This window comes from Rattus norvegicus, chromosome 6, assembly GCF_021556685.1.
Source record: "Rattus norvegicus strain SHRSP/BbbUtx chromosome 6, alternate assembly SHRSP_T2T, whole genome shotgun sequence".
NCBI classification, from domain to species: domain Eukaryota; kingdom Metazoa; phylum Chordata; class Mammalia; order Rodentia; family Muridae; genus Rattus; species Rattus norvegicus.
In genome coordinates this window covers 97312015-97336872 of record NC_141539.1, presented here as the reverse complement: position 1 = coordinate 97336872, position 24858 = coordinate 97312015, and the positions used below count along the sequence as shown (strand labels likewise).

General features: G+C 41.9%; 1 protein-coding gene across 23 annotated transcripts in view; it reads right to left on the bottom strand.

Moving 5' to 3' along the window:
* The window catches only part of Lrrc9 (leucine rich repeat containing 9), an 88748-nt gene extending 64104 nt beyond the window's left edge, over positions 1-24644 (bottom strand). For 5 of the 23 annotated variants that reach the window (XM_087552715.1, XM_087552711.1, XM_087552721.1 and 2 more), the window contains exons 1-9: positions 17709-18003; positions 10321-10401; positions 9835-10053; positions 8889-9029; positions 8033-8096; positions 7435-7505; positions 5209-5391; positions 3266-3421; positions 22-203 (exon numbers count right to left, since the gene is read on the bottom strand). In XM_087552715.1, coding sequence (XP_087408841.1) covers positions 22-203; positions 3266-3421; positions 5209-5391; positions 7435-7505; positions 8033-8096; positions 8889-9029; positions 9835-10053; positions 10321-10368 — 1064 coding nt within the window. In that variant the 5' untranslated portion in view covers positions 10369-10401; positions 17709-18003. 23 annotated transcript variants of the gene reach the window in all.
* Between the last annotated feature and the right edge of the window lie 214 nt (positions 24645-24858).

Below are 24858 nucleotides of genomic sequence, written 5' to 3'. Positions count from 1 at the left end.
TAGACAGTTCAGCAAACATACTCATGTAGCTTCTTGTTCCAGAACATGACTCTGTCGTCCAGGGCATTCAGCTTGGTCAGTATCTTCTGCTGCAGAACCGATTCCTGTGTGAGAGTCTCACTATTCCGGGCTTTCTCGGCCTCTGGTGCAGTATCACTCTGCCCTTTGCCAGAGATCTTGAGTTCAGCCAGTTCCCGTTCTAACTGTGGAAGTCAACGAACCAAAGAGCAAATTAAAAATAAAACATGGGGCCTGGAGAGATGGCTCAGCGGTTAAGGGCATTGACTGCTCTTCCAGAGGTCCTGAGTTCATTCCCAGCAACCACAAGGTGGCTCACAACCACCTGTAATGGGATCTGATGCCCTCTTCTGGTATGTCTGAGTACAGCTACGGTGTACTCATATATAAAATAAATACATAAATCTTTTTAAAAAAATAAATAAAACATGCTTAAGGCAAGGCCTCCATTCAGATTTCATTTTGTGGTTAGATCTATTAGTCAGTTTAAAAGGTCAAAGTAGGGGGCTGGGGATTTAGCTCAGTGGTAGAGCGCTTACCTAGGAAGCGCAAGGCCCTGGGTTCGGTCCCCAGCTCCGAAAAAAAGAACCAAAAAAAAAAAAAAAAAATGGTCAAAGTAGAAACCCAAGAAGCCCAAGCTTTATAAAAGCCAAATAGGCGGCTTCAATCTTGGTGCAAATTCAGCTAGTGTCCATTGAATGAGTGATGGGTTTAAACGATGAGGGTGGCTGTCTCTTCACAGAACATTAAAGAAACAGGCTGTGAAATGTTGTGTTTGCTTCGTAAAGCCAAGGTGAAATTACCATCAATGCTGGTCTGCTTGTGAATAAAACCTTACACTTCATATAATGTAATTTCTAGCATAATAACTATTCAGTGTTTCAATTGTTTAAAACTATGTATGGAGAGATAAACCATTGAAAACACACAAAGGGGAGACAGCGTTTTCCTTTTGCTTCAGTATCTGACCAGCTCAAAACTACACACTGTGTCAGATTTTAATATTTTGGGACTTGTCCATATTAGGCTTTTTGGCACTAATTGGGATATTTAAAATATTGCTTTAAATATTGTTTATCTTGTTTACCTAGCCTTTGTGTCATTCCCTTAAAGTCTGAGACTAGGGCAAATCTTTTGTAGGACTTAAAGATAAACTATAATGCAAAACATTTGCAAACAGAAATGTAGTAGTTAGTGATATTTCTTCACTAGTTAGCTATATCTGGCTGCTATAACCAAATTACATATTTAAACAATGCATGCAGTTTATATAATATATATACCATTCCTTGTTTGCTGGTTTTAATTAATGTGGCTGAAGTTTGAAGTGCACCCAAATTTGAAACTTTGGACATATTTTATTCAGATAAGGGACATTGAGAGTTCATGTAAACATTCCAAAATGTGAAAGCCTCCAAACTCTGAAATCCATTTGGTTGTAAAGCATTCTAGGTAAGAATGGGACATTATAAAATGGATTTTGACATTTGGTCTTTCTGTGGTTTTTAATTAAATAATTTAAATTTAATTAACATTGTACTTCAAGAATCTCATTCTGATTATAAGACAAAAATATGCTCAGTAGTAGAAAGGGCCATTAAATATATTTTTAAACCTATGCTCCATAAACATTTTATTTTACTTCTTTTACTTTTAAATCTATGGGTGTGTGGTTATGTGTAATGAACGAAGGCCCCATATGAAGGCCAAGGAAGGTGCTGGAGTCTGCCAAGTACCTCAGCTGGTGGCCAAGGTTCACTGGCCTGGATGTCCCCAGCTCTAAGAGGAGCAGCACGCATTACCATGGCTACCCTTTATATGTACCCTTGGAACTGGGCCCAGGTCTTCATGTTGTGCAGGAAGCACTTTACCTACTGAGCCGTCTCCCTAGCCCGTGTTCATACTGTTTATGAATAATGCCTTGTAGCACAACAGCATCTCACTTTTTGTTTTGCAATTGAACTTAAGTCTCTTTTCTCTGCAATGTCTAGTATTTGGCAGATTGAGATCAGCTAAATCAATCCATTTACATATTTGTTCTTGATATTTTGTCATTTAATTTTATCCCCACTGACACTTTTGGTAGAGTGCAAACCAGAGCACCCAGCTCCCCTGCTCCTAAGTACCTTGACAGCTTTCTAGCACCATTTGCTGAATCCACTGTTTCTTCATGTTTTTGAGAAGTTACAGAAAATTTTACACTCACAAGGTTCTGTTTTCAAGTAAATGATTCTTAACTTTTCAAGATCTACTTTTAATAAAAGTAATCTAATTATTCTGCATAAAAAACACACACTACTAAAATAGAGTCTGATTTAAAGTTCCCCATTATATACCTGTGAGTGTGTATACCTGTGTATGAGTGTGTATATGTATGTGTATGTGAGTGTGTATGTGTGTGTATGTATGAGTATTTATGTGTGAGTGTGTATATTTGAGTGTGTGAGTGTGTATGTATATGTGAGTGTGAGTGACTGTGAATATGTGTACATGTGAATGTATATGTGAGTGTGTGTATGTTTGCGTGTGTGTATGTTTGTGAGTATGTGAATGTATGAATGTGTGTGAGTGTGTGTATGTATGTGTGTGTGTGTGTGTTTGAGTGTGTCAGTGTCTATGTATGTACGTGGGCGTGAATGTGTATTAGTGTGTGTGTATGTATGTATGTGTGCGTATTATAAGTGTGTGTATGTATGTATGTGTGAGTATGATCTGTAAGTGGGTGTGTATGTATATATGTGTGTGTATATGTGTGTGAGGTGTATATGTGTATGTATGAGTGTGAGTGTGTATATGTGTTGAGTGTGTGTCTGTGTGTGTATGAGTGTGTGTGTATGTGTGAGGTGAGTGTGTTTGTGTGTATGAGTACATGTGTTTGAGTGTGTGTGTTGGTGAGTGTGTTTGTGTGTGTGAGTATGTGTGTTTGAATGTGTATGAGTGTGTTATGTATGTGTGAGTGTATGTGTGTGTATAAGGGCATTGGAGATCAGAACGGAGGTCTCATACCTTTAAAAAATTATACATAGAATGCAGCTCAGTTAAATATCTGGAACCAAAGTATTTTTAGAATAAACCTGACTCAAATCTCAGTATTAATCACACACACACACACACACACACACACACACACACACACACACACACACACACGGTAGGAGTGAATGGGCAGTAGAATTAAGGATTTACCAGGTGTTTGGATAATTTTCCTACACTGTGACCAATAAAATTTTACATGATTAAATCTTACTGTTTTCTTTGCAAAGTTGAATAATTTTATCCGTTCTTCCGGTAGCTTCTGTAACTTGCATTTCCTGTCATTCAGTTTTTCAAGTTCTTCATTCAGATGTCTCTGAACAGTTTTTATTCTCATGTTATAATACATTATTTTTTTCATTGCTGTTGACTGAAGGTAAAAAATTAGATAAAACAAGTTACAGGAAGCTGTGTTGGCTAGTTTTATGTCAACTTGACACAAGCTAGAGTTGTTTTGGAAGAGAGAACTTCAATTTAGAAAATGTGCAGCCAGATTAGCTGGTGGTGTGTTTTCTGGATTGGTAATGCATATGGGAGGGCCCAGGTCACTGCAGGCAGTGGTCCTGGGTGCTGTAAGAAAGCAGATAGAGCAAGCCACGGGGGACAAGCTGGCAAGAAGTATTCCTCCATGGCCTCTGCATCAGCTTCTGCCTCCAGGTTCCTGCCCTGACTTTTCTGGGAGATAAATTGCAAGGAGTAAACTGCAATAAACTCTTTCCTCCCTAAGAGTTTTGATCACAGCAATAGAAGTCTAAGCTATAGCTATCTGTGGAATTCTGTAAACGTAACAGTTCTTTATAAGTCTGCAAGTTTGCCAGCTCCATCAGAAATGCTCATGCAGACAGAGACATGACAGTGCTGCAGGATTTTGTATTTAATTTATGGTATGACATAAAATCCCAAAGAGCATCTTTATTTTTAATATGTGAGCATGAGGCATATGAATGTCTATTTCTAAGATTTCCAGTAAAGAAATCACAGATACAATTTAACTTATTTAACTTATAAAGCAGTATGCTTAGCTAAAAAGACATAATACTGGAGCAAATATTAAGCCACATTATTCCTACTTTATTAATTCAGGGAAAACAAATTTAAAAGAGTTAAAAGTAAATGTCAAATTGAATATAATTCACTTTTTAAGAGCCTGACCTCAAAAATTGCCATCACCCCAATCTGTGAAACAGTGCTCTAAGTGAACTCCTTTTAGACTGATAATACCATTAAATTATCATTCTAATGTAATTATATCCAACCTTAAATTTACTTCACTTAATAACCATTCACCTATTAACTCACAATAATAACAAATTGATTAAATAGCCCATTACGAACTATACAAGTTAAATGATGCCTGAGAATTACATTAGTCAAAAAGAACTGGCCAGCCAGTCTAACCAAAAGATCAGTTCCTGGTTCAGTGAGAGATTCCCTCTTGAAAAATAGGGTGGAGAACATCAGAGCAAACACCTGACATCTAGTCATCTAGTGTGTGTGTGTGTGTGTGTGTGTGTGTGTTTGTGTGTTTGTGTGTTTGTGTTTGTGTGTGTGTGTGTGTGTGTGTGTGTGTGAAAGGAAGAAAAACATTGGAAAACGATGTCTCTTGTTATTTTAAATATTTGGGGTAAATGGAAAATCCAATACAAATATATGTGAGTCACTGACAGGTAAAGGGATTTCAAATAAATTCTTAAATCTCCAACACCATCATGTTTTGAGGATTAAGTAGCTTAGTTTGCCAGACAAAATAGAGGCTATTAGGTTACATCTCAAGCAGCAAGGTGTTCACCAACTTGCTTGTACTCCTTTAGTTCTGTCCAGACATACTTTCTATGAAATTTAAACTTAATTTCTTCCATGCAGGGGAAAAGATTTTAAAATACTACATTTAATTTGTTCTAAAATAATTTTAAGAATCGTGTATCAAAAAAATCTATTTCCAACATCAGTTTCCCCATTTGTGTCTGACTACCGAATTCCAGAATTAATGTTATAATCTGTACACTTTAAGGTGAAACATTCTGTTTATGGAAGGGGCAAGAGCAAACAGGAGACGAGAACTGACCGCATGTTGACAGCCCTATGAGGACCCAACCAGAAAGAAGCCATGAACTACACCAATATGAGCCAAAGATACCTCATTGCAACCACACTTACATCTGCCAGCTCCTTGATTTGCTTTGCTGATACGTCAAACGTGTCAAGTCGTTGAAGAGAAGGCAGGTGATACAACACGTGGGTGGAGTAGTTACACAGCTGACACACTGGATTTGATTTATACTGAGGGTCATTCAGAGATAAATCCTTTAAGCGAGGGAGCTTGGTCAAGTTAGTAAGGTCCTAAACATCAATGAGAATGTTCAATCAGTGAGGCACGCTCACCTTGAGAGGAAGTGTTTTAACACCTAAGATCACAATCCAGTGAACCACTCTAACCACACACCTAAGTACGCATGTCAAAGTGATCTAGATGGCCGAGATGCTACTCTCTCGGGAAAGCACACGTTAAGTTCCAAAGAGAAGATCAACCTTGGCTAAATGGCGGACCTCACAGCTATGCATTTTCTGTGCGTCCCAGCTGCTCCTAACCAATAAACACGAATTCTGGTTTACCGTTCCTGAGGGACATCTGTGATGGCATTATAATAGCCCCTTGCTGAAAAGCAGTGGCAGCTTCGTGTCGTCTACCAAACATGCCACACTGAAGATTCCATTCGCCCTTTAGTCCCACCTCCCTGTGCTCTTGTGCTCACCAGGAAGTTGAGCCAAACAGCAACGCTGACTTTACTCAGTGCATCCGTGATTTCCTATCTCCATGTTCTCATGAACACACTCATCTCTCCCTCTTAGAATGGCCACTGGCACCGCCCAGAGGAGCCTCTTCCAGCGCCTGTTAAAACGCTTCTAGCCTTTCATATTGATTAGCTCCTTTGCAGTTGGACTAATCGGGTAGCATTTTATTCAAATTTCTTCTTATTCATTCTACTGCCTTGCACTACTCTTAAGCTTTCTCTGAGTTAAAGAGTATCTCTTTACATTGACTGAGTTAAAATCACCTCTTACTCCATTTTCTCTTGTGTTCTCATAAGCTGTGCTCGACTGTGTCCCTTCAGTCTCACGTTGTCAGAATCACAGTGTGAGCAAGGCCAGACGACAAAGGAGTTTGACAAGAGAGATCTACTATAGCACATTTAAAAGTGCTCCAGCAAGTTTTGCTGCACAGAGAGTGGACTGAGGGCAGAGAAAAGGGAAGGAGGGTTGGCAAGGAGACTCAGCAGGTAAGGGCGCTGCCTGACATGCCTGCCAGCTAAGCTTGATCCCCCGATCCATGTGGTAGAGTGAGGGAACTGACTCCTGCAGGGTGTCTTCTGTCTCCACGTGTGTGTCACGGCATGCACGCGCTCGCGCTCACACACACACACACACACACACACACACACTAAAAACAGGGAGGATTGTGAGAAGTCCCCCCCCCCACTAATGTAGATTGGTAATGATAATGCTGCTAACCAGATTGACAGTGACCCAGGTAGTAAGGCTCTGGGCATATTTCGAATGGACAACAAGATTTGCTCACAGAATGAAGGTGAGATATGAAGAATAATAGAGGTAAAAAAGGCTGTAAAATGTTTTGCTTAACTAGAAGAGTGGAAAAAGTATTTAGAGAGTCAGAGACACCTGCAAGGAAAGAGGGTTTGGGGAGGGTACAACAGTTGGAGCTCGTTAAGAGACATCTGCAGTTCAGAGGCGACAACAGGGTAAACAGAGGGACCAGTTGAGCAGTAATTAGAGCAGATGCACTCACAGTCCGAACAGAGGATGGGATTATGTAGAGACTGAGTATGCACAGAAATGGTGAAGAGCCCCAGGACTCAGAGGGGGCAGTCCACCTTTACAGATGCTAGCAGGGGCTGAACCCCCAACAAGATGAATATAGCCAGAGAGACTAGGACAAAGTTCAGAGAAAGCAGCATCCTACTGGCCAACTGAGGAGCTAGCTTTTTGGTTCCGAAAGGATCAAGTCCTATGACTAACTGAGGAGATGCCACTCAAACTCCCTAGAGCAGTGCTTCTCAACTTTCCTAACACTGTGACCCTTCAGTACAGTTCCTCCTGTTGTGATGACCCCAACCATAAGATTATTCTGTTGCTACTTCATAACTTCAATCTTGCTACTGTGAATAATGTAAATCTCTAATATGCAGCCTCCAGAAGGGATTGCAAAGCATAGGTTGGGATCCACTGCCCCAGACCACCAGGAGGCACAGAGCAATGAACTCAATGCAATTGCTCCTTGAAGGAGGACTGTTTGGTGTATTTTCTGGTCTATACAGTTCGTAACTCAGGCTAATAAACAGAAATCAATCATTTAATTGAACATACCTTGAAAGAAGTAATTTGATTTCCAGAAAGGTTTAGTTTTTCCAGTTGTTCATTGGGATCGAGACATCGACCTTTCATTTGAAAACAAAATTAAAGAAACGTTAGAAAGAGGGCATAGCGCGGTGGCTGGGTGCTTTTCTAGCATACCCAAGGCCACAAGTTCAATCCTCAGCGTTACGAAAAATATTTAGGTTTTTTTGTTCTACCTTTTGTAATATACCCTGGCACATTTGTAAGTCACGGGTGACCATTGTCCCAGCATTTCAATAGTATCAAAGACACCAGTGCTTCATTAGCAATAGTGATCAATGGCTGAGAGTTAAACACCGGAACCATTGATCTAAAGTTAGGTAGGGAAGTGGCAGTGGATCTGGGAAGAGATGGTGGGTATAAATATGATCAAAACACAGTGTAAGAAACTCTCAAAAAACCAAAAATTTCTTAAAAAGATCCTCATAGGTCAATAGAAAGAACCATGATCTAAGGTAAAACTATGTGCAAAAGTAAAACTGCTTTTCAATGGCATGGAGTCTAAGAGACAAATCTATTACAGGCTTTTAAGATGCCTTAGCACAGATTCCGTGGGAAGCATACATACCAATGCTGCTTATTAGGTTCCCCGCAAGGTTGAGGTCTTTTAGATTCTTCAAAGTCTGCAAGCCCTGAAAGCACAGACAATGTGTACCTTTAAAACGTCCACTCTGATCAATCTTGTTATTTTCTTGGGTGCTTGGAAAGTAGAAACCATGTGCTTCATGGGCCCAGAGGAAGATGGGTCCAATGAAGCCTCCCCACCCCCACATCAATGGAGAATTAGTAGAAGGAGCAGAAAGGAGTGAAGGGGAAGATCAGCTCAGTGAGTGGAGAGACAACAACACATCACGTGGCTTCTCAGACCTTGCTTTGAAACCCTTGTAACACCAGCCCTGTTGTGAAGAAAACGCTATCTACACAGTAGTTCCTCTTTATACTTTATTAAAAAATATGTATATGGGGTTGGGGATTTAGCTCAGTGGTAGAGCGCTTGCCTAGGAAGCGCAAGGCCCTGGGTTCAGTCCCCAGCTCCGAAAAAAAGAACCAAAAAAAAAATGTATATGTGTGTGTATATGTGTGTGTGTGTGTGTGTGTGTGTGTGTGTGTGTGTGTGTATGTGTGTTTTGCTTGTGTGTATGCTGGGTACCACAGAGAACAGAAGAGGGTGTTGGGTTTTCTGGGACTGGAATTACAGAAGGTTATGAGCTATGTGGGTGTTGAAACTGGAACCCATCTCCTCTGGAAAAGCAGCCGTGCATTTAACCTCTAAGCCATCTCTCTACCCCCAAGGTATTATTTTGACAATAATAATTATGCTATTAATCAATATTTTTAACCCTTAACATTGTATCTTAGACACTGTGGTTTTAATGCCATAGCAGTAAAGTGACTTTACATGGAAATTATCCAAATTATCTCACCTCAATATTTCTTATCGTGTTGTGGTTCAGCCACAGAACTTCCAATTTTATTAACTTCTCTAAATTTTCTATTTTGGAAATTTTATTGTAATATAAATATAATTTTTCCAAATTTCTACATCCGTGAAGGCCTTCAATTTTCTGTTGAGAAGGAGATTGAGAAGCGTTACTTATTTCATGTTTGACTTAAAGCGAGTTTTGAATAAATACCCAGAAAATCAGCTCTAAATTAAGAAAAACATATAATTTCCCCGTCTAAACACAGCTATATTTAATTTTGTATGTTTCCTTTAAATGTTGACCAACTACATCTATCTGGTATTAATATAATCATATGCATGTGATTTTATGGGTGGTATGGTTTGTTGTTGTTTTTTTTTTTGATCAAGACCATCTAACACATTTCCATAATTTTCAAAGCCTAATATTTAATAATTACAAAATATTTATGAAGGTCATAATAGCTTTCTTTAAAAGTCCCCTATGCGCAGAATATTCACGTTTGATGATTTTATTTGTTCTGAAAGAGGTACAATAGACACCTTCATGTGTAACTGCTCTCAGTTGTTGAATTACTTCTCGGGTATAGAATTATTAGGGTAGGGGCTTCTGAGTTCAAAGGTACGTACATTTCTAATTACCCATGATAAATTTTGTAGTGTTTCTTTCTAAAACACACATCTAACCATTTAGTGTCAGGGTGAATCAGTTTTGCTAGAAAGCAATACTGACTATGACCTGAGTTGATATGTTTACCCCCCTAAAAAAAACAAAAACAACCCTTATGTTTTGATTCCTTATTCTGTTTACACTCTGTACATATTTTTATCCTTGCCCACTTATCAGTTTTGATCCATACACACTGCACATATTTTAATGAGCCATTTTTCCAACGTTAAGAATTCAGGATTAGATGCACCTCGTGAGACTGTTTGCTTAGACTTACCTCTATGCAGCACTCAGCAATCCAAAGTTCCTTAAGCCGTAAGCAAGTCTCTAGCCCTGAAATTTCCTTTATATCTTGAGCAACAATTGTAAGACTTGATAAATTATGAAACAGTGATAATCCAACTATTCGGGGATACCCTGAAAAGAACATCTCCAGTTTTGAAGTATCTGATCCTTCTTGTCCAACCATCTCATAAGATAAACCATTGCACAAACACTGTTTTAAAAGAAAGAATTTGAATTATTATGTTTTAACTAGCTTTTTTTTAAAAAAAACTGTCTGTTGACAGCACAAACTAGAAACTTCCCGGGGAACAGATACCGTTCTCAGAAAGAAAGCTGGATCGCTCTCCAGACACCTGTGCCTCCAGTCACCCAATAAGAGGATCTCCTTCCCATCAACCCTCTCAGCTCCAGGAAGGAGAGTCAGAATGTTCTGCTCAATACTCTTACAAATATGACTGAAAGAAGGGCTCGGACTCACCAGTTCTTTAATGATTTCACCTCGATTAAAGTGTTCACTTTCAATCATCTTCCACTAAAAACAATGGTCACACTAATATATCTATTAAAGAAAACAAAAGATGGAGTTCAGTCCTGGAGTCGGGTCAGGCAGACTGAGGAATCACCTTACCGCTGGCAACTGTGGCGTTTTCTGGTCCCTGATTACAACTAGCCAGTTAGGTAAAGGAATGTATACCAGCACAGGCAAAGGCTGACCTCTGGAAACACCGATGAGGTTGTTTCAAGATGAACCAGACATCGGATTGGGAGAAAAGTCACTTGTACAAACCATGCCAACATTCAAGACACCGGAAAGAGAAGTTTTACTAAGCTAATTTTTAGAAAGATGTAAAGCTGTTTTCAAACTCAGAGCGGCAACTGCATTCTCGATGCTGCAGTGCTTACAGTAAAGCACCTGTGGATTGGCACTCCGGCCTGGGGACTGGGGACACTGCCCCACCTTGATGAAGCTTTGCCTTGGATAAGGACCCTCCAAAGGTCAGATGTTGTCAATACAAAGTCATCACGAGGTAGAGTGCCTAAGAGGCCCTGAGGGTTCCTTCCCCAGACCGGTGCCTGGTGTCCAGCACCAGCCTGACAGATGGGGTTGTTTCCCCTTTTCCTCTTCCACCTGCCACATGGAGATCACACCAGATATCTGATTCCAGTGCCTTGATCTTGGAGTTCCCAGCATACACAACTGTAGAAAACAAATGTCTGTGGATTCTATCTGACTCTGGGCATTTTATTATAGCAACATGAAACGGACTAAGGCATTGAGCCAAGAAGAGGAGGAACCCCACACAGCTAATTCCACAGAGCAAAATGCAATCAGAAAACTACCTTATTTGCGCTGATGTCTTGGGTCAGTTTAGCCGTTTCCCCAGTCACTAACCTATGTATCAAAGACCTAATAGATACCAGATGAAAAAGGAGGGGAGAGAGCGCCAGGTTGAGCTGGTGTATGGAGTCTGAGCAAAGTACTGAATACATAAGGTGAAGCATGAAGGAATCTGGGTCACATGCATTCGAGGGAGTAGCAGTCAGAACACAGGCTAAGGATGCTTGGGATATCTGCATGACAACAAAGCAGATGGATGGATGTGATGGACCACACTGAAGACCATGCAGGCTAACGGGACCTGCAGTCAGAGGAGTGCTGTACGGCTGGACCTCTGCTGCTCATTCCTTCTCTGCTTCCTATGGCATCTTCACATCCAGAATACAGCAGTGCTACCGTGTGGGTCTTCCTTCTCCCTGGGCTCACTGTCCACCAGCCCATGCGGATGAAGGAAGGAGAGTCCACGGACAGGGTTTCAGATGGCCCATGAGTTCGAACGGTAAGGTAGTAATGACTTACTGGGGCAAGCTTTGGGGAGATGGGGAGACAGACCACCTTTACTTGGGGTGAGATTCAAGGATTCAATAGATTGGGGAAGTGGGTAGGGTTATCCAGGGTGGGTAAAGGTTATTGGTTGAAGGCTAAGGACCTGAGGTGCCTCGTTAGCATGGGGAGACTTTCCAGGAATCTCAGGTCTAGCTGTCTGGGTTCTTACTGGGAGAAAGGAAGCTGAATCTGTAATCTAACAAAATCTGCATGACATTGGCAGATAGAGGTGTGTGTGTGTCTGTGTGTGTGTGTGTCTCTCTGTGTGTGTGTGTGTGTGTGTGTGTGTGTGTGTGTGTGTTGGGGGATGTTGAACTCCCTAGGCAAGCAGAGAAGGAGAAGCCCTGCTGACAAACGGATTCTGCCACTTTGCCCCAGCTCAGAAGCCTATCTGGATAATGGCAGACTTTAACCTTAATTAGGAAGAGAACACTAGCAGTAAAGGAATTTAGCTAGAAAATACTTGAAAGCATTTAGCTGCTCCATCAAAGGACCTCATGTAGATACAGGCCATAGTATCCAATCCCTAGATTTACTCAGAAGGAAGACCAAGTAGAGGAAGGGTTTGTAGCCTTACACTGGTCTAATGTCTGTGGGAGCTGAAGGGAGGGCTATCTGCCCACGACAATGCAAAGGTCAGAGCCAATCCCCAGGACCTCCAAAGACACCAAATAAGTACCCAGATAATCTTAATTTATGCCCAAGATATCAATTCTGGAAAGAACTACTCTGCTTCCTCCCAAATGATTACAGACATTTTGTACTAATTTTGGACTTTCTGACTTGTACCTCTTTCCCCCAACCCCCTTCTCCAGTAGCTGTGTCACCCTGCTTCCATGAGATGTCCCCTATAATCTCTGGCATTTGCACACTTGGTTCCCAGTTGGTGGATGTGAAGTGGCCTTGCTGGAAGTGTGTCATGGGGGGAGGGGAGCAGGCTTTCAAAAGCCATGTTAGCCTTTAGCTAACTCTGCCACTATGCTTGTCTGTCGCCACACTTCACTCTGTGATGACAACATTTGGAGTCAACTAAAACCTAAACATCTGGACATTCCTGTAGAGTTTTTTCCTTTCCTTGATTGATTATCTGAAGTGGGAAGACCCACCCTAAATCTAGGCTAAGCCTTCTGGTGGAGGAAGGAAGCTTTTTGGTTTTTGCCTTTCTCTCACTCTCACAGACAAACCCAATTATCCTGCAGCTGAGGCAGGACTTTGCTGGCATTAGAATCCTATTTCAATAGGGATTCCAACACAGACTGCAGACCAGCTGAGCTGTCCAGTCAAGTCTCCAGTCAGAAGACAGTCATTCTTGGACTAGCTAGACCACAGCCACAACTTGTAGTCACTCTAATCAGTTCCTCTTCACACACACACACACACACACACACACACACACACACACAATCAGTTCTCTTCTCTTAGAGAACCCTGACTAATATAGGCTCTCAACCCTCTAGAAGCACAAGGCCACAATAAAGCCTTCCTTCTATGCTTCCATACTTGCCAGTACAATGCCCTTCCTCTTCTACTTCCTCTTCCTTCTCCTCCTTTTCCTTCTTTTAAGTTTCTTAGTTAATCTTTTATATTTATTTTTATGACTAATACTTAAGGTTTGTTGTTGCTGCTAAAGGTACTCTGTTGTGGGGCTTGAGATCATTCAGTGGTTAAGGGCACTTGCTGTTCTTCCAGAGGACTGGAGCTCCATTCCTAGTCCCCACACTGGTGGGCTAGGAGCTACCCCTGCTCCGCAGATCCCGTTCCTCTGGTGTCTGTAAGTACCTATTCACTTTGCACACATCCATACACACAATACGAATTAAATATAAAAAAGAATCTTAAAAGTCCAGCTGGGATTCTGATTGAAGAGCACATTACAAAAGTGTCCTATAGGAAGGGTGTGACTTTTACAGAGCTGAGCCTTCATAAGAACGAAGCACCTCTCTTCATACAGTCAAGAAGACTACATTTTCTGGGTGTACGAACTTGCAGATTCTCAACTTCATGCTACTCTGTCAGCATCAATGCCCCATTAGACAAGTAATCTTCTAACTCAGTAGTTAATTAACAATGCAAAATTGAATGACAGCCCCCAAATCTGCACAACTACATCTGAGCTCTGAGAAGCTGTTCCCCAGTTACAGGGGCGACCATTTCTGTTTGTCCTCAGCTCCTTTTCCTTTAGAATAGGATGTAAGACAAAATCCAGGGGTCCATGAGAGCACCCTAATAGTCACCACCCTTTTGGAGCCTTCCCCTGTTCTCCCCAGCTTCTCCCCTCCCCTATCCTCTCTCCCCGCCTTCTGATGAGCTTATCCTGTCCTCTCCTTCACAGACAACAGGGCTGTCATAGGATGTATTCCCTTCAATTTCCTTTCTCCTTAAAGACACATCCCCACCACCCCTTAGGACTTAGAGCTCAGTAGAAATGTTCATTTTGGGGCTGAGAGAGCTGGCTTAGTGGGCAGAGTGTTTGTGTTTGCTTGCAAGCATGAGGATTTCAGTTTGGATTCCCAGCACCCATGTAAATGCTGGATACCTGCAATCCAGGCCTGTGAGTGGAGACAAAGGGCCCAAGAAGTTGTGGGGTAGGAATGTGGGAGTGGTGGGATAGGGGTGTGGGAGTTATGGGGTAGGAGTGTGGGAGTGGTGGGGTAGGGGTGTGGGAATTATGGGGTAGGAGTGTGGGAGTGGTGAGGTAGGGGTGTGGGAGTTGGGGAAGGTTTGTGGGGTCTGGCAATTAGGCTGAATTGGTAAGCTCTGTGATTAATGAGAGACTGTCTCAAAAAATAAGGTGGAGAACAGTTGAGGAAGATTCCATATTAGCAAGCTCTGATTTCCACACACCTTTGGGTGAGCATGCACCCCCCCATACATGTGTGCACATGTCACATACAATAAATAAAGTCTTCATTTTGACTAAGAGGCATTAGCTTTTCTGCATGGGTCCACCTTTTCTACCTCTGTTAGAGACTGCTCTGTGAGTCCTCCATCTTTCCACAGGGCCTCCTTTCCTCTGTGTGTGAGTACCAGCTTCCCCTATTTAGAAAAGTCCTTTCTATATTGCATTAAAAAAACCCAAATAGCAGCTACATTTCACACTTTTACAAAGAACTTTCTAGACAATCAGCAGCAACAATTTACTCCATTCAGTCCTCAACCCACTGTAATGTGAAAGCAAACACTTCACACCACACTTCAGCTTCTACTTACGGTCAAACGAGATCAACAGTAAGGAACCTCCAGATTACCAAAGGCAGTGGACATGTTTCAGCGCTCAACTTGACCTTGACATGACTTTGAGCAATGCTGATTACTCTTAAAATTTCTCCTTGGTTTCTCTCAGTCTCCTCCCTCCCTCCCTCTCCCCGTCTCTCCCACTCTTGTGTATGCACATGCAGGTGTAAACGCTGGTGTGTGCATCCAAGTGTGGAGCCAAAGGAGACTCTCAGGGGCCATCCCACAGGTGCTGTCCACCTTGACTTTCTTTTGGACAGTGTCTCTCATCTTGATGGGAACTCACCTGTTAGGCTGGGTTGGCTGGCCAAGGAGCCCCAGGAATTGCCTCTCCAGCACTGGAATTGCATGCCATGTACATGCCATGTTTTATTTACAGGGGCTCTGGGATGGAGCTCAGGTCCTCTTGCTTACAAGGAAAGCGCTTCTGAACTGTCGCCCTAGTCCTCTACTTGTTATTTTGCACTAACGGCTTCCTTCTTGGTAAAAGTCGCTCGTCCTTTATGTCCTCTTTCCTGTGCAATAAACTCAAAAGCCCACGAGGAAAGCTCCATATAGACATGACCCAGGTACCTCAAATTCAGTGTGTCCTAGGCTGAACTCACCTTTCTAACTACTGTTTCCCCTTAACGAATGCTTTCTTGTGCCAAAGGACAAGACTATCCAAGCCCTCTTCATCCAAGTTGGAAACTTGAGACTTACCCCCATGCTTTTCCCCCATGCTCATTCCTCACCAAGCACACACACACACACACAGATATACACACACACAGACAGACACACACAGACATACACACACACAGACAGGCACACAGACATACACATACACAGAGAGACACACATATACACACACAGACACACACACAGACATACACACACAGAGAGACTCATGCACAGACATACACACAGACAGACAGAGACACAGACATACACACACATACACAGACATATACACACAGAGATATACACACAGAGATATACACACACAGAAAGACACACAGACATACACACACAGAGACACACATACACAGACATACACACAGACAGACACACACAGAGACACACATATACACACACAGACACACACACAGACATATACACACACAGAGAGACTCATGCAGACATACACACAGACAGAGACACAGACATACACACACATACACAGACATACACACACAGAGATATACACACACAGAAAGACACACAGACATACACACACACAGAGACACACATACACAGACATACACACAGACACACACATACACACAGAGACGCAGACATATACATACATATACACACACAGACTGTGTCTACACACACAGACACACACACACACACACACACAGTTCTCACACTTCCTCTCCACTCTCCGCCATCATGCCCCCTCTTGTCTCACCACCTACCCCATTCTCTAATTCACGGGAGCAGCCAGCCTCCTGAGGGGTACACTTGCTTATGCTATCCCTCTTGGAAATTGTTTATGTCCACCATGTTCAGACTCACGCCAATCTCTTAAACTCCTGGTCAACCGAAATAGCCATACAACATTCTAGGACTGGCCACAACTCTCATCCTGTGAGAGCTAGTATGGCTGTACTTTAGCACCTAATTTCTTCCTGTCTTTGAAATCTCCTTGACTTTATACTCCGCATACCCTTAGAGTGCACTGAGTCTTCTTCAAAGGCTTGCATCCTCTTTGGTCTTATTGTAAACACTCTCTTTCATGTGGCTGGGTTAGGTAGGGCGTGTCCTCTGTATAGCTACTGTCTGTTACATTGTATTGTGGTACTTGCAGGTCTCTCCTCTTAACATGCTCACTGAGAATAGGAATCATGTCTGACACATTGTGAGTGTACAACGCAACTTATCAAATGGTTCTAATTAACTGTCATGCCACACAGATGCTATCCAGCATAATTTTAAACACTGCTCTGCATGACAAATTGAAACACAGTACTAACTGGTCTGGTAAGAACTATTTCTGTCTGCCAGGAAAGCAGAGTAAACTACTATTGTAAGAAACTACAACTTTTCTGTCCAGCAGAAACCCTACATGGTCCAACTGTTTTCTCACTTGAGGATAAAGGGACCAGAATCCATCAGTGAGAACTGTTGGCTCATGTAAACGCCCTCCTATTTCTAGATGATCAGCATCAGCTTCACCAGAGAGCACTCGAGTTTTTCAGTCCAGTGGCCACCCGAGCATGTGGTTCATCTTTTATTTCTTTTTCCTAGGAGTCCTCTCTAAAGTATCACTATTTATTATTATTAGTATAACTATCATCACAATATTATCGTAACCCCCCCCCCATTGCACCATCACGTGGGTCCCTTGATCTGTGTGCTGCTGATAGATTTCCTCCATGCGTGAGTAGAGTTCACTCCTTATTCCTTCCTACAGGAAGAGGGACGCCTAGAGGCCACTAGAAGACGGATACTCAGTACCTTATTCCAGAGAGCGGTTGGATTCCTGGGCTTTCCTAGACAGGTCAGAGTGCAATTCGACCTCCCAATCCTTTGGTGCAGCTAACACCGCACGCTTTCCAGTCCTGGGCCTGCTGTGTACTGACCCACCACTGAGGTTGCCTAGGAAACCCGCTCTCCCTCTGGGTCAAGAAGGGATGAAGAGGGCGGAGAAATCAGCCGCCCATCCTTTTCTGCATCACGTGATGACAACCTACAACCAATAACATAAGCAGGGAAGATCCTCCCCCCCCCCGCCCCTTCCGTAAGACCTCCCCTCCCACCTTAGCTATGGCTCCTGGGGAGCGGTGGGAGCCGGTCGCTGGCTATTTCTTAGTCTTGGGTGTATCTCTTCTCTTTGTTTCCTTCCGAGGACAGTGACAGTTTGTGGGCTAGGCTGTGGGGACCTGGTCCTGGCATTTTCACAGTGAAAGTTTTGGCACCTGGAGTCTCGAAGTCAGCAGTATTAACTGGTCTTGATCCCCAAGCATGGCGGGGAGCAGTGAGGTCACCGGACGGTTCCCAGACACGCCCCCTCCCGCAGCTGAGAGTCTCGGTCCCAGAGCCCTCCCACCCCCCCAGAGCAAGCGCAAGACCGCGCGCTCAGAACGTCTCCAAGCCACCCTCTCCAAGCAATCCAATCCACCCACACTGGTCTTTTAGTTCTCAGGCAGGCTTTTGAGTGTCTTTTAAATTTGCCAATTCAGAAGCCAATAATTTATTTACAAATAGAGTAGAAGTTAAAGGCACAGGGAGAGACTGGCTGAGAAAGCTTCCAGCCCTCCACGTTTTTTGACATCCACAATGTTCACTAGAGTTAGCCACTAACCACAGCCATGTTTGTGCCCTTTTAAATGCAGTAGTCGGAACTGACGTGTACAGTAAAATACACCTCAAAAGTTAAATGCTTAGAATGCAAAGATGCAATGGAAACGATTTCGTTAATGATTTGTGTATCGATCACATGTTAAACTGTTTGGGGGTGCATTGGGTTGAATAAGCTTTTGTTTTGCTTGTTACGTTGAAACTTTGGCTATCGGGACAGTTTATAATTGCTGGGGAGGCTTGCATTGGGTTATTTGGACACGGCCTGTCCTTGCTTGCTGTCTATTGCAAGAGATAAAACGCCGAGACTGGACGCAACTTGAGGTGAAGGTTTATTTGGCTTATATGGTCAGATCACAGTCCTTCACAAGGAGAGTCAGCTCAGCCAGGCGCAGTGGAGAAATGCTACGGGCTCAGGTTGCTTTCTTCCACAACCCAGACCACCTGCTCAGGAGTGGCACTGTCCACAGTGGGCTGGGCCCTCTCGTATCAGTCACCCTTCAAAATAATGTCCCACAGATATGCCCTCAGGACACTCTGAGAGGGGCAGTTCCTCAGTTGAGATTCTGTCATTGTATCTGGGTTTGTATCAAATCGACAAAACTCTTGACAACACTGCACTAATTTTTATAATTCAGTGGGCTTGTGTTAATATTTATGATCGTTGGGTCCTCTTGCAAAAGAATATCTGTAATGCTTTTCCATCACCGCATGGCTGCTTTGCTCAGCCTAGTTTTAAATTGTTTTCTCAAGAAAAGTTTCGCATTATAAATATTTCTATTCAACAACTGAAGAGTTGGATTCATTTGATGACTTCGCTGTCTGTAATATAGTCTGTAAACAAATTCACTGAAGAAGTAAATTAATTTCCCCTCTGTATTTTCATTCCACTGAGCGCTGTTCCTGTCAGCCACAGACCAAAAGTAAGCCGATTAAACTTTGAGGTCTAAGGGTAAAAGTGATATCAGGTTTAAAAAAAAAATCCGATATGTGTTTTAGTTTTTACTATTTACTCTCTGAAAATCTAGTTGAACAAGATAACCTGTGCTTGTAGAAGCTTTCTGTTTAGAATATAAAGATTAAATATGGGGATAGTTTCTATTTCTAAACTTTAAAGGAATCCCAGCATAGATCAGTTAGATGAAATTACCTACGGATGCATCAAGATTTTCACTTTGGGGTATCCTAGTTAGGTTTGTCTGTCTGGGTGGTTTTGTTTGTTCTTTTCAACTTACCACAAACTTTAATAGAGGAAATGCCTCCATCCGATTGGCCTGAAGGCAAGTCTGTAGGACATCTTCCTATTAACAATGGATGTGGGAGGGCCCAGGCCACTGTGGGTAGTTCCACCAGTGGGCAGCTCCACCGTGGGCAGGTGGTTCTGGATTGTAGAAGAAAGCAACTGAGAGAGCCATGGGGGAGGGGGGAAGCCAGTAAGCCGAGTTTCTTCATGGTTCTGCTGATTCAGACCCTGCCCGAAAGTTCCTTGCTTGATTTTCTGGCCTGACTTCCCTTCACCAATGGAGTCGGAAGACAAAATAAACCCTTTCCTATCTAAATTGCTTGGTCATGCTGCTACTCATGGCACTAGAAAACAAACCAGAACTGGAAGAATGTAGTGTTCAGGGATAGGTAGAGGTTATCAGAATACATTGTTTTGTTTTGAAGTATACAAATCTGTTGCAATTTCCCCTACAAGAGAAAGTGCTAGTATGCACTCTATATGTATTACATAAAAAGGGATTGTGTAAACTCACACAGGATGAGGCCAGCTCCCAGTCTATCTTCAGGAGCCATCCATCTTGTTTCCTGAGACAGGGTCTCTCACTGGAAGCTGGTGCTCCTAGAATTATGGTCCTCTGTCTAGCCAGTGCCTCCGTCCCCAGCTGGGATGACAGGCAAGCCTCACTACCTAACAGATGTTTTATTTGGGTTCTGGGCCTTGAAGTCCAGTCCTCATGCTTACACAGCAAGCAGTTTTCCTACTGAGCCATCTCCTCACACCCACCCTTAATGGGAAGAGTGCCCTTTCTCTCTAGAGAAACTCAAGGACTTTGCCAGTAGGATGATGTCAGCAACCTCTATAGGCTCAGAGTAAAAGCCTTCAGTGTTTGCCAGATTAAAAGTCCTTTGTCCAAAAAGATTGCTTGTTTGTGTCAATACTCCAGATGTCATTTAAAGAGGAAAGGTGCGAGCAGCAGTCAATCTCATTTTGAGGTTGACTTATGATACCTTTTTATGTATCTGTAAATGGAAGTGAAATCACTGATAGAGCCAAGAGAAGAAGTGCACATACGTCCCCAACTCTAACCCAAAAGCCATCTCCAATAGTTATCACTTGCAAATGAGAATTTAGTTTTCTTCCAGGGAGTCTCACTGGCCAAACAAACTACTCCTAAGGGTAGCTGTGTGCCCAGTAATAGATGGCCAGCAACAAACAAACTTAACGGTATCTTGGGAGGTTCCTGGTCTCATAATGCTGTCAGGGCTTTTCCTCTCCTCCATTTTACTTTTCATATTATTATTATTATTATTATTATTATTATTATTGTTATTTTGCCCCACAGGTTCTTGTCATCCATATTATGGCTTGTAGTTTAGTATTTTCGTGGCATTTTGTGTGAACGAGTAGGGTCTGTGCATCTACATTTGTTTCCTGTGCTTTCTCTTGAGCTCTTTTCCTTCTGTTTGCTTTGTCCTATTCAGATGCGTCCTTGTTTTATCTTATTATATTATACTTTATTGTTGTCCTTAGAAGCCTGTTCATTTACTATTTAGACACATAAAGAGGGTAGATCCAGATGGGAGGGAAGGTGAGGAGAAAAAAGCATAATCAGTATATATTATTCGAGGAAAAAAATCTATTTTCAATAAGAGGAAAAAAGCAAAAGAAAATAGAAGCTTGAATGATGTTACCATTCATTAATTAAAATCTTTTGGATTGACTATTAAATTTACTTATCCAAGAAAGCCACCATTAAGGAAAGAGAACAGCAATGATAACTAATTACAGCTGCGCCTCACTGTCCCATCAAATGTAAGTGGGAAAATGAAAAGTTTGGGTGTTAATTTGAATTTCTCATTTTTATAGACACTTGATCTTCGTCCAAATGACCACTTCCCAACTAATGATTTCATAGATTGTCTGTAAAAGTTCACTGCCTTGTGCTTGAATTTTACATGTCATAAAAACCCATAAACGGAACACAATTCAAAACTTACTCAAGCAGTAGAAGGAGTAATTATGTGGTACTTACAAAGTCATCATTAAAGGCCTACTTACTAATGTCTACCAATGAATATTCAAATTCTATGAAATGAATACATTAGGACACAATTAAAAGTTAGAAGCTGTGCTAGGCAAAATTTTAATTAGGTTGACATAATTCTACTTCCACGGTTTCTACCTGAAAGACTTAGGTTTTGGCTATGGTTCATAATTAATGGACAGAAAAAGGAACTTCCGTGTCTCAGACAGCTTCATCCCTCCTTTCACCCTTCCCCTTAGGCTTGCATTTCGCTCTAGGCTGCATCCAAGGACAATGGATTTAAACCAGAGAGGGAGGCTTAATCCACTGGAGAGATGACGGTCCTTGTTGGGGAGAACCCCATCTCTACCTTCTCTGCACTTAGAACTTAGGCCAAAAGCCTTGACCATATTCTTAGACCTCAGCATTTACCAGCCACGTACACAAAGCCCTTCTCCATTTACATTTCTTCCCCAACTGTTGTCTATATCCTACCTCCATCCTAGCCACTGACAAAACCCAAGGATTCGTATTCATGTTAATGCATGTTAACTACATAGAAAATGGGTTTCCTTGTGATATCTTCACACACGTTACATATTTTTTATTTGTGTGTGTGTGTGTGTGTGTGTGTGTGTGTGTGTGTGTGTTGTGTATTTTTCTTTATCTATTGAGTCACTGATGAATATGTAGGCTTATTCTGTAAACTGGCTATTGGGAATAGAGACGTAACAAGCACGGCTAAGCGGATCTAGTATATGCTGCCTTAATAACCAGGACTGGTATAGCTCAGTCATATGGTAGATCTTTTCTAGTCTTTTGAGGAATCTTTCTACTGATTTCCAGGAGGTTGCACCAATTTACATTCTATTATCAATGCAAGAGTTCCTGCCTGCCTGAATCCCCTCTAGCTTTTATTTCCTTTGCTTTCTTGATAACAGCCATTCTATTTAACTGGAGCAGGATAAAAAGCCTCAAGGTAGCTTTGATTTGCATTTGTCTGATGGTTAAAAAATGTCTAATTTTTTTTTGTCAAATGCCTATTGTCTGTCCGTACTTTGAGCAATGTCTCAGTTCATTTGTATGTACATTGATGGGATTACTTATTCGTTTGCTGTTAAATTTTAAGTTCTGTTTGTTTGTTTGCTTGTTTGTTTGCTTGCTTGCTTTTGCTTTTTCGACATAGGGTTTTACTGTGCAGCCTTGACTGTCCTGAATTCTGCTCTGTAGACCAGGCTGATCTCAAACTCACAAAGATCCATCTGCCCATGCTTCCTGAGTGCTGGGATTAAAGGGGTGAACCACTACTGCTCAGCAAAATGTAAGTGCTTTATATATCAAGGATACAGTTCCTCTGTTGGAAGAATGGCTGGAAGGTATTTTCTCTCATCCTTCATGTTGTATTTTAACATTTATTTATCACATGTATGCATGTATGTGGAAGTCAGAGGACAACTTTCAAGAGTCAGTTCTCTTCTTCTATCATGGGAATCCTAGGGACTAAACTCAGGTCACTGGGTTTGGCAGCATAACGGCCTCTGAGCTAGAAAGTTCTTAATGTGATGCAATGCAATTGAATGCCTCTTATGAGTTTCATACATTTATCTTTTAAATGGTTTGCATGTCCATATTTTTATTTATATACATGGTGTTTTGATATAAAATTTATTCTAATCTTTAAATCTCATGCTATCTTACTATATGCCTATGTTTCAATATATACATCCAATTAACTGGTTCTGTATTCTGCATTCTAGACTATAACATACACCAGCCATTGTTGTCTTTTGTTCTTGTTATGTTCCTAGTAATGGGCTCCCAGCTTGATTCCAATAAACAACACCACAGTGTTCAACCTGTAATTGTTTTCTCAAGGACAATTTCTCTGGGATAAATAGCAGGAATGGAACTTCTAAGCTAAGGTAAGCATTCTTATTTACCAAATATGATCTGGTAACTCCCCAGAATGGCTGTCCCAGACTTCCTTTCTACAGCAGTACTTGGGGAATCTTACTCTTCTTGTTGGGAAAGTTTAAATGAAAGCAAAATCTCTGGCCAATCCTCCAAAAGTCCTTTCCACAGTATTGGAAGAAGTCATTCTAGTATGAAAGCATCGTACCAATGCTGACAGATCTTACAGGCAAGCCACTAAAGAGATGACAATTGCAGGATGACATTATATAACCAAACAGATACAATTCATGGCACATACTCTAAAAATAAACAGCTTGTTCTCAATTAAGAAAGCTTGGCAAGCACCCTTGTCACACCTTTGGGATAAGCATAAAGTTCATCCTAAATTCTCCTAGTAACTTGCTTAAACCACCTGCACTGACTAAAATGGCTTGAGCTAGAGGAAAAACAAGCCAGCTTCCTAACAGAAGGCAGATGGAGACAGAGGCGCCTCACAGTAATTAGGTCCCAACTGTACCAAGGAAACAAGAGAAGGGAACGATCTCCCTTGAGGATTACATTTAAAAGAGATGTCCCCTACGTCACGAGAAAGGTCATATGTATACACACAGATAAAGCAAGACAATAAAGAATTTATGATTACAAAAGAAAGTACCTTGAAGGAAACTTGGGGAGCAGGTTCTCTCGCCTTCTATGTTGGGGCATTTCCTCTCCTTACTTGTATTCGCACCATCACTCTCATCTTTGCTAAAGACTTGTATCCTGTCTGCCTCTACCATAAGGTCCTGAGCTCTGTGAGGGCATGGACCATCCCTCCCTCATTTGTGACTGAAACCCCAGCATCTGGCTTAGTAGCTGTCACACAACAAAAAAAAAGTACCATTGACTGTATGCTTACCAAGTGATATGCTTATTACTTTATTTAAACCATGTCATATTTACAGGTAATTTTTCTCTCTAAAACATTTCAAGTTTCCTCCACTTTAAACAAACTAAATGCTATATGAAGACTGGGATTTATAAAGCTCCAATTAACAACCATGACTTACTACGAGTGTATCTAATCCCCATTCGGCAAGATGAAGGGCTTCAAACTTCTTACTGCTTTCTCACCAGGGCAAGGACTAAGTGAACTCCACTGGCCATTCTTTCTGAGCACTAATCTCATTTACGAATGTTCTTTCCTCATGATCTAACCTCCCCAAAGCCCTTCCTCCTAATTGCCATGGAGTTAGAATTTCAACATAAGAACTTGGGGAGACACAGACATTCTGATCATTACATTCCACTCCTGGTTCTCCCCAGCTGTCGTCATCTTCACATGCCCACCTCCATCCCAACAGCCCCAAAGTCAAGCATCAACTGAGAGCCAAAGCCAAGAGCCTTCATATTATATTAATCAAGCATAAGCGAATCTCCAGGCAGATTCCTGGCTGGCTGTAGATCT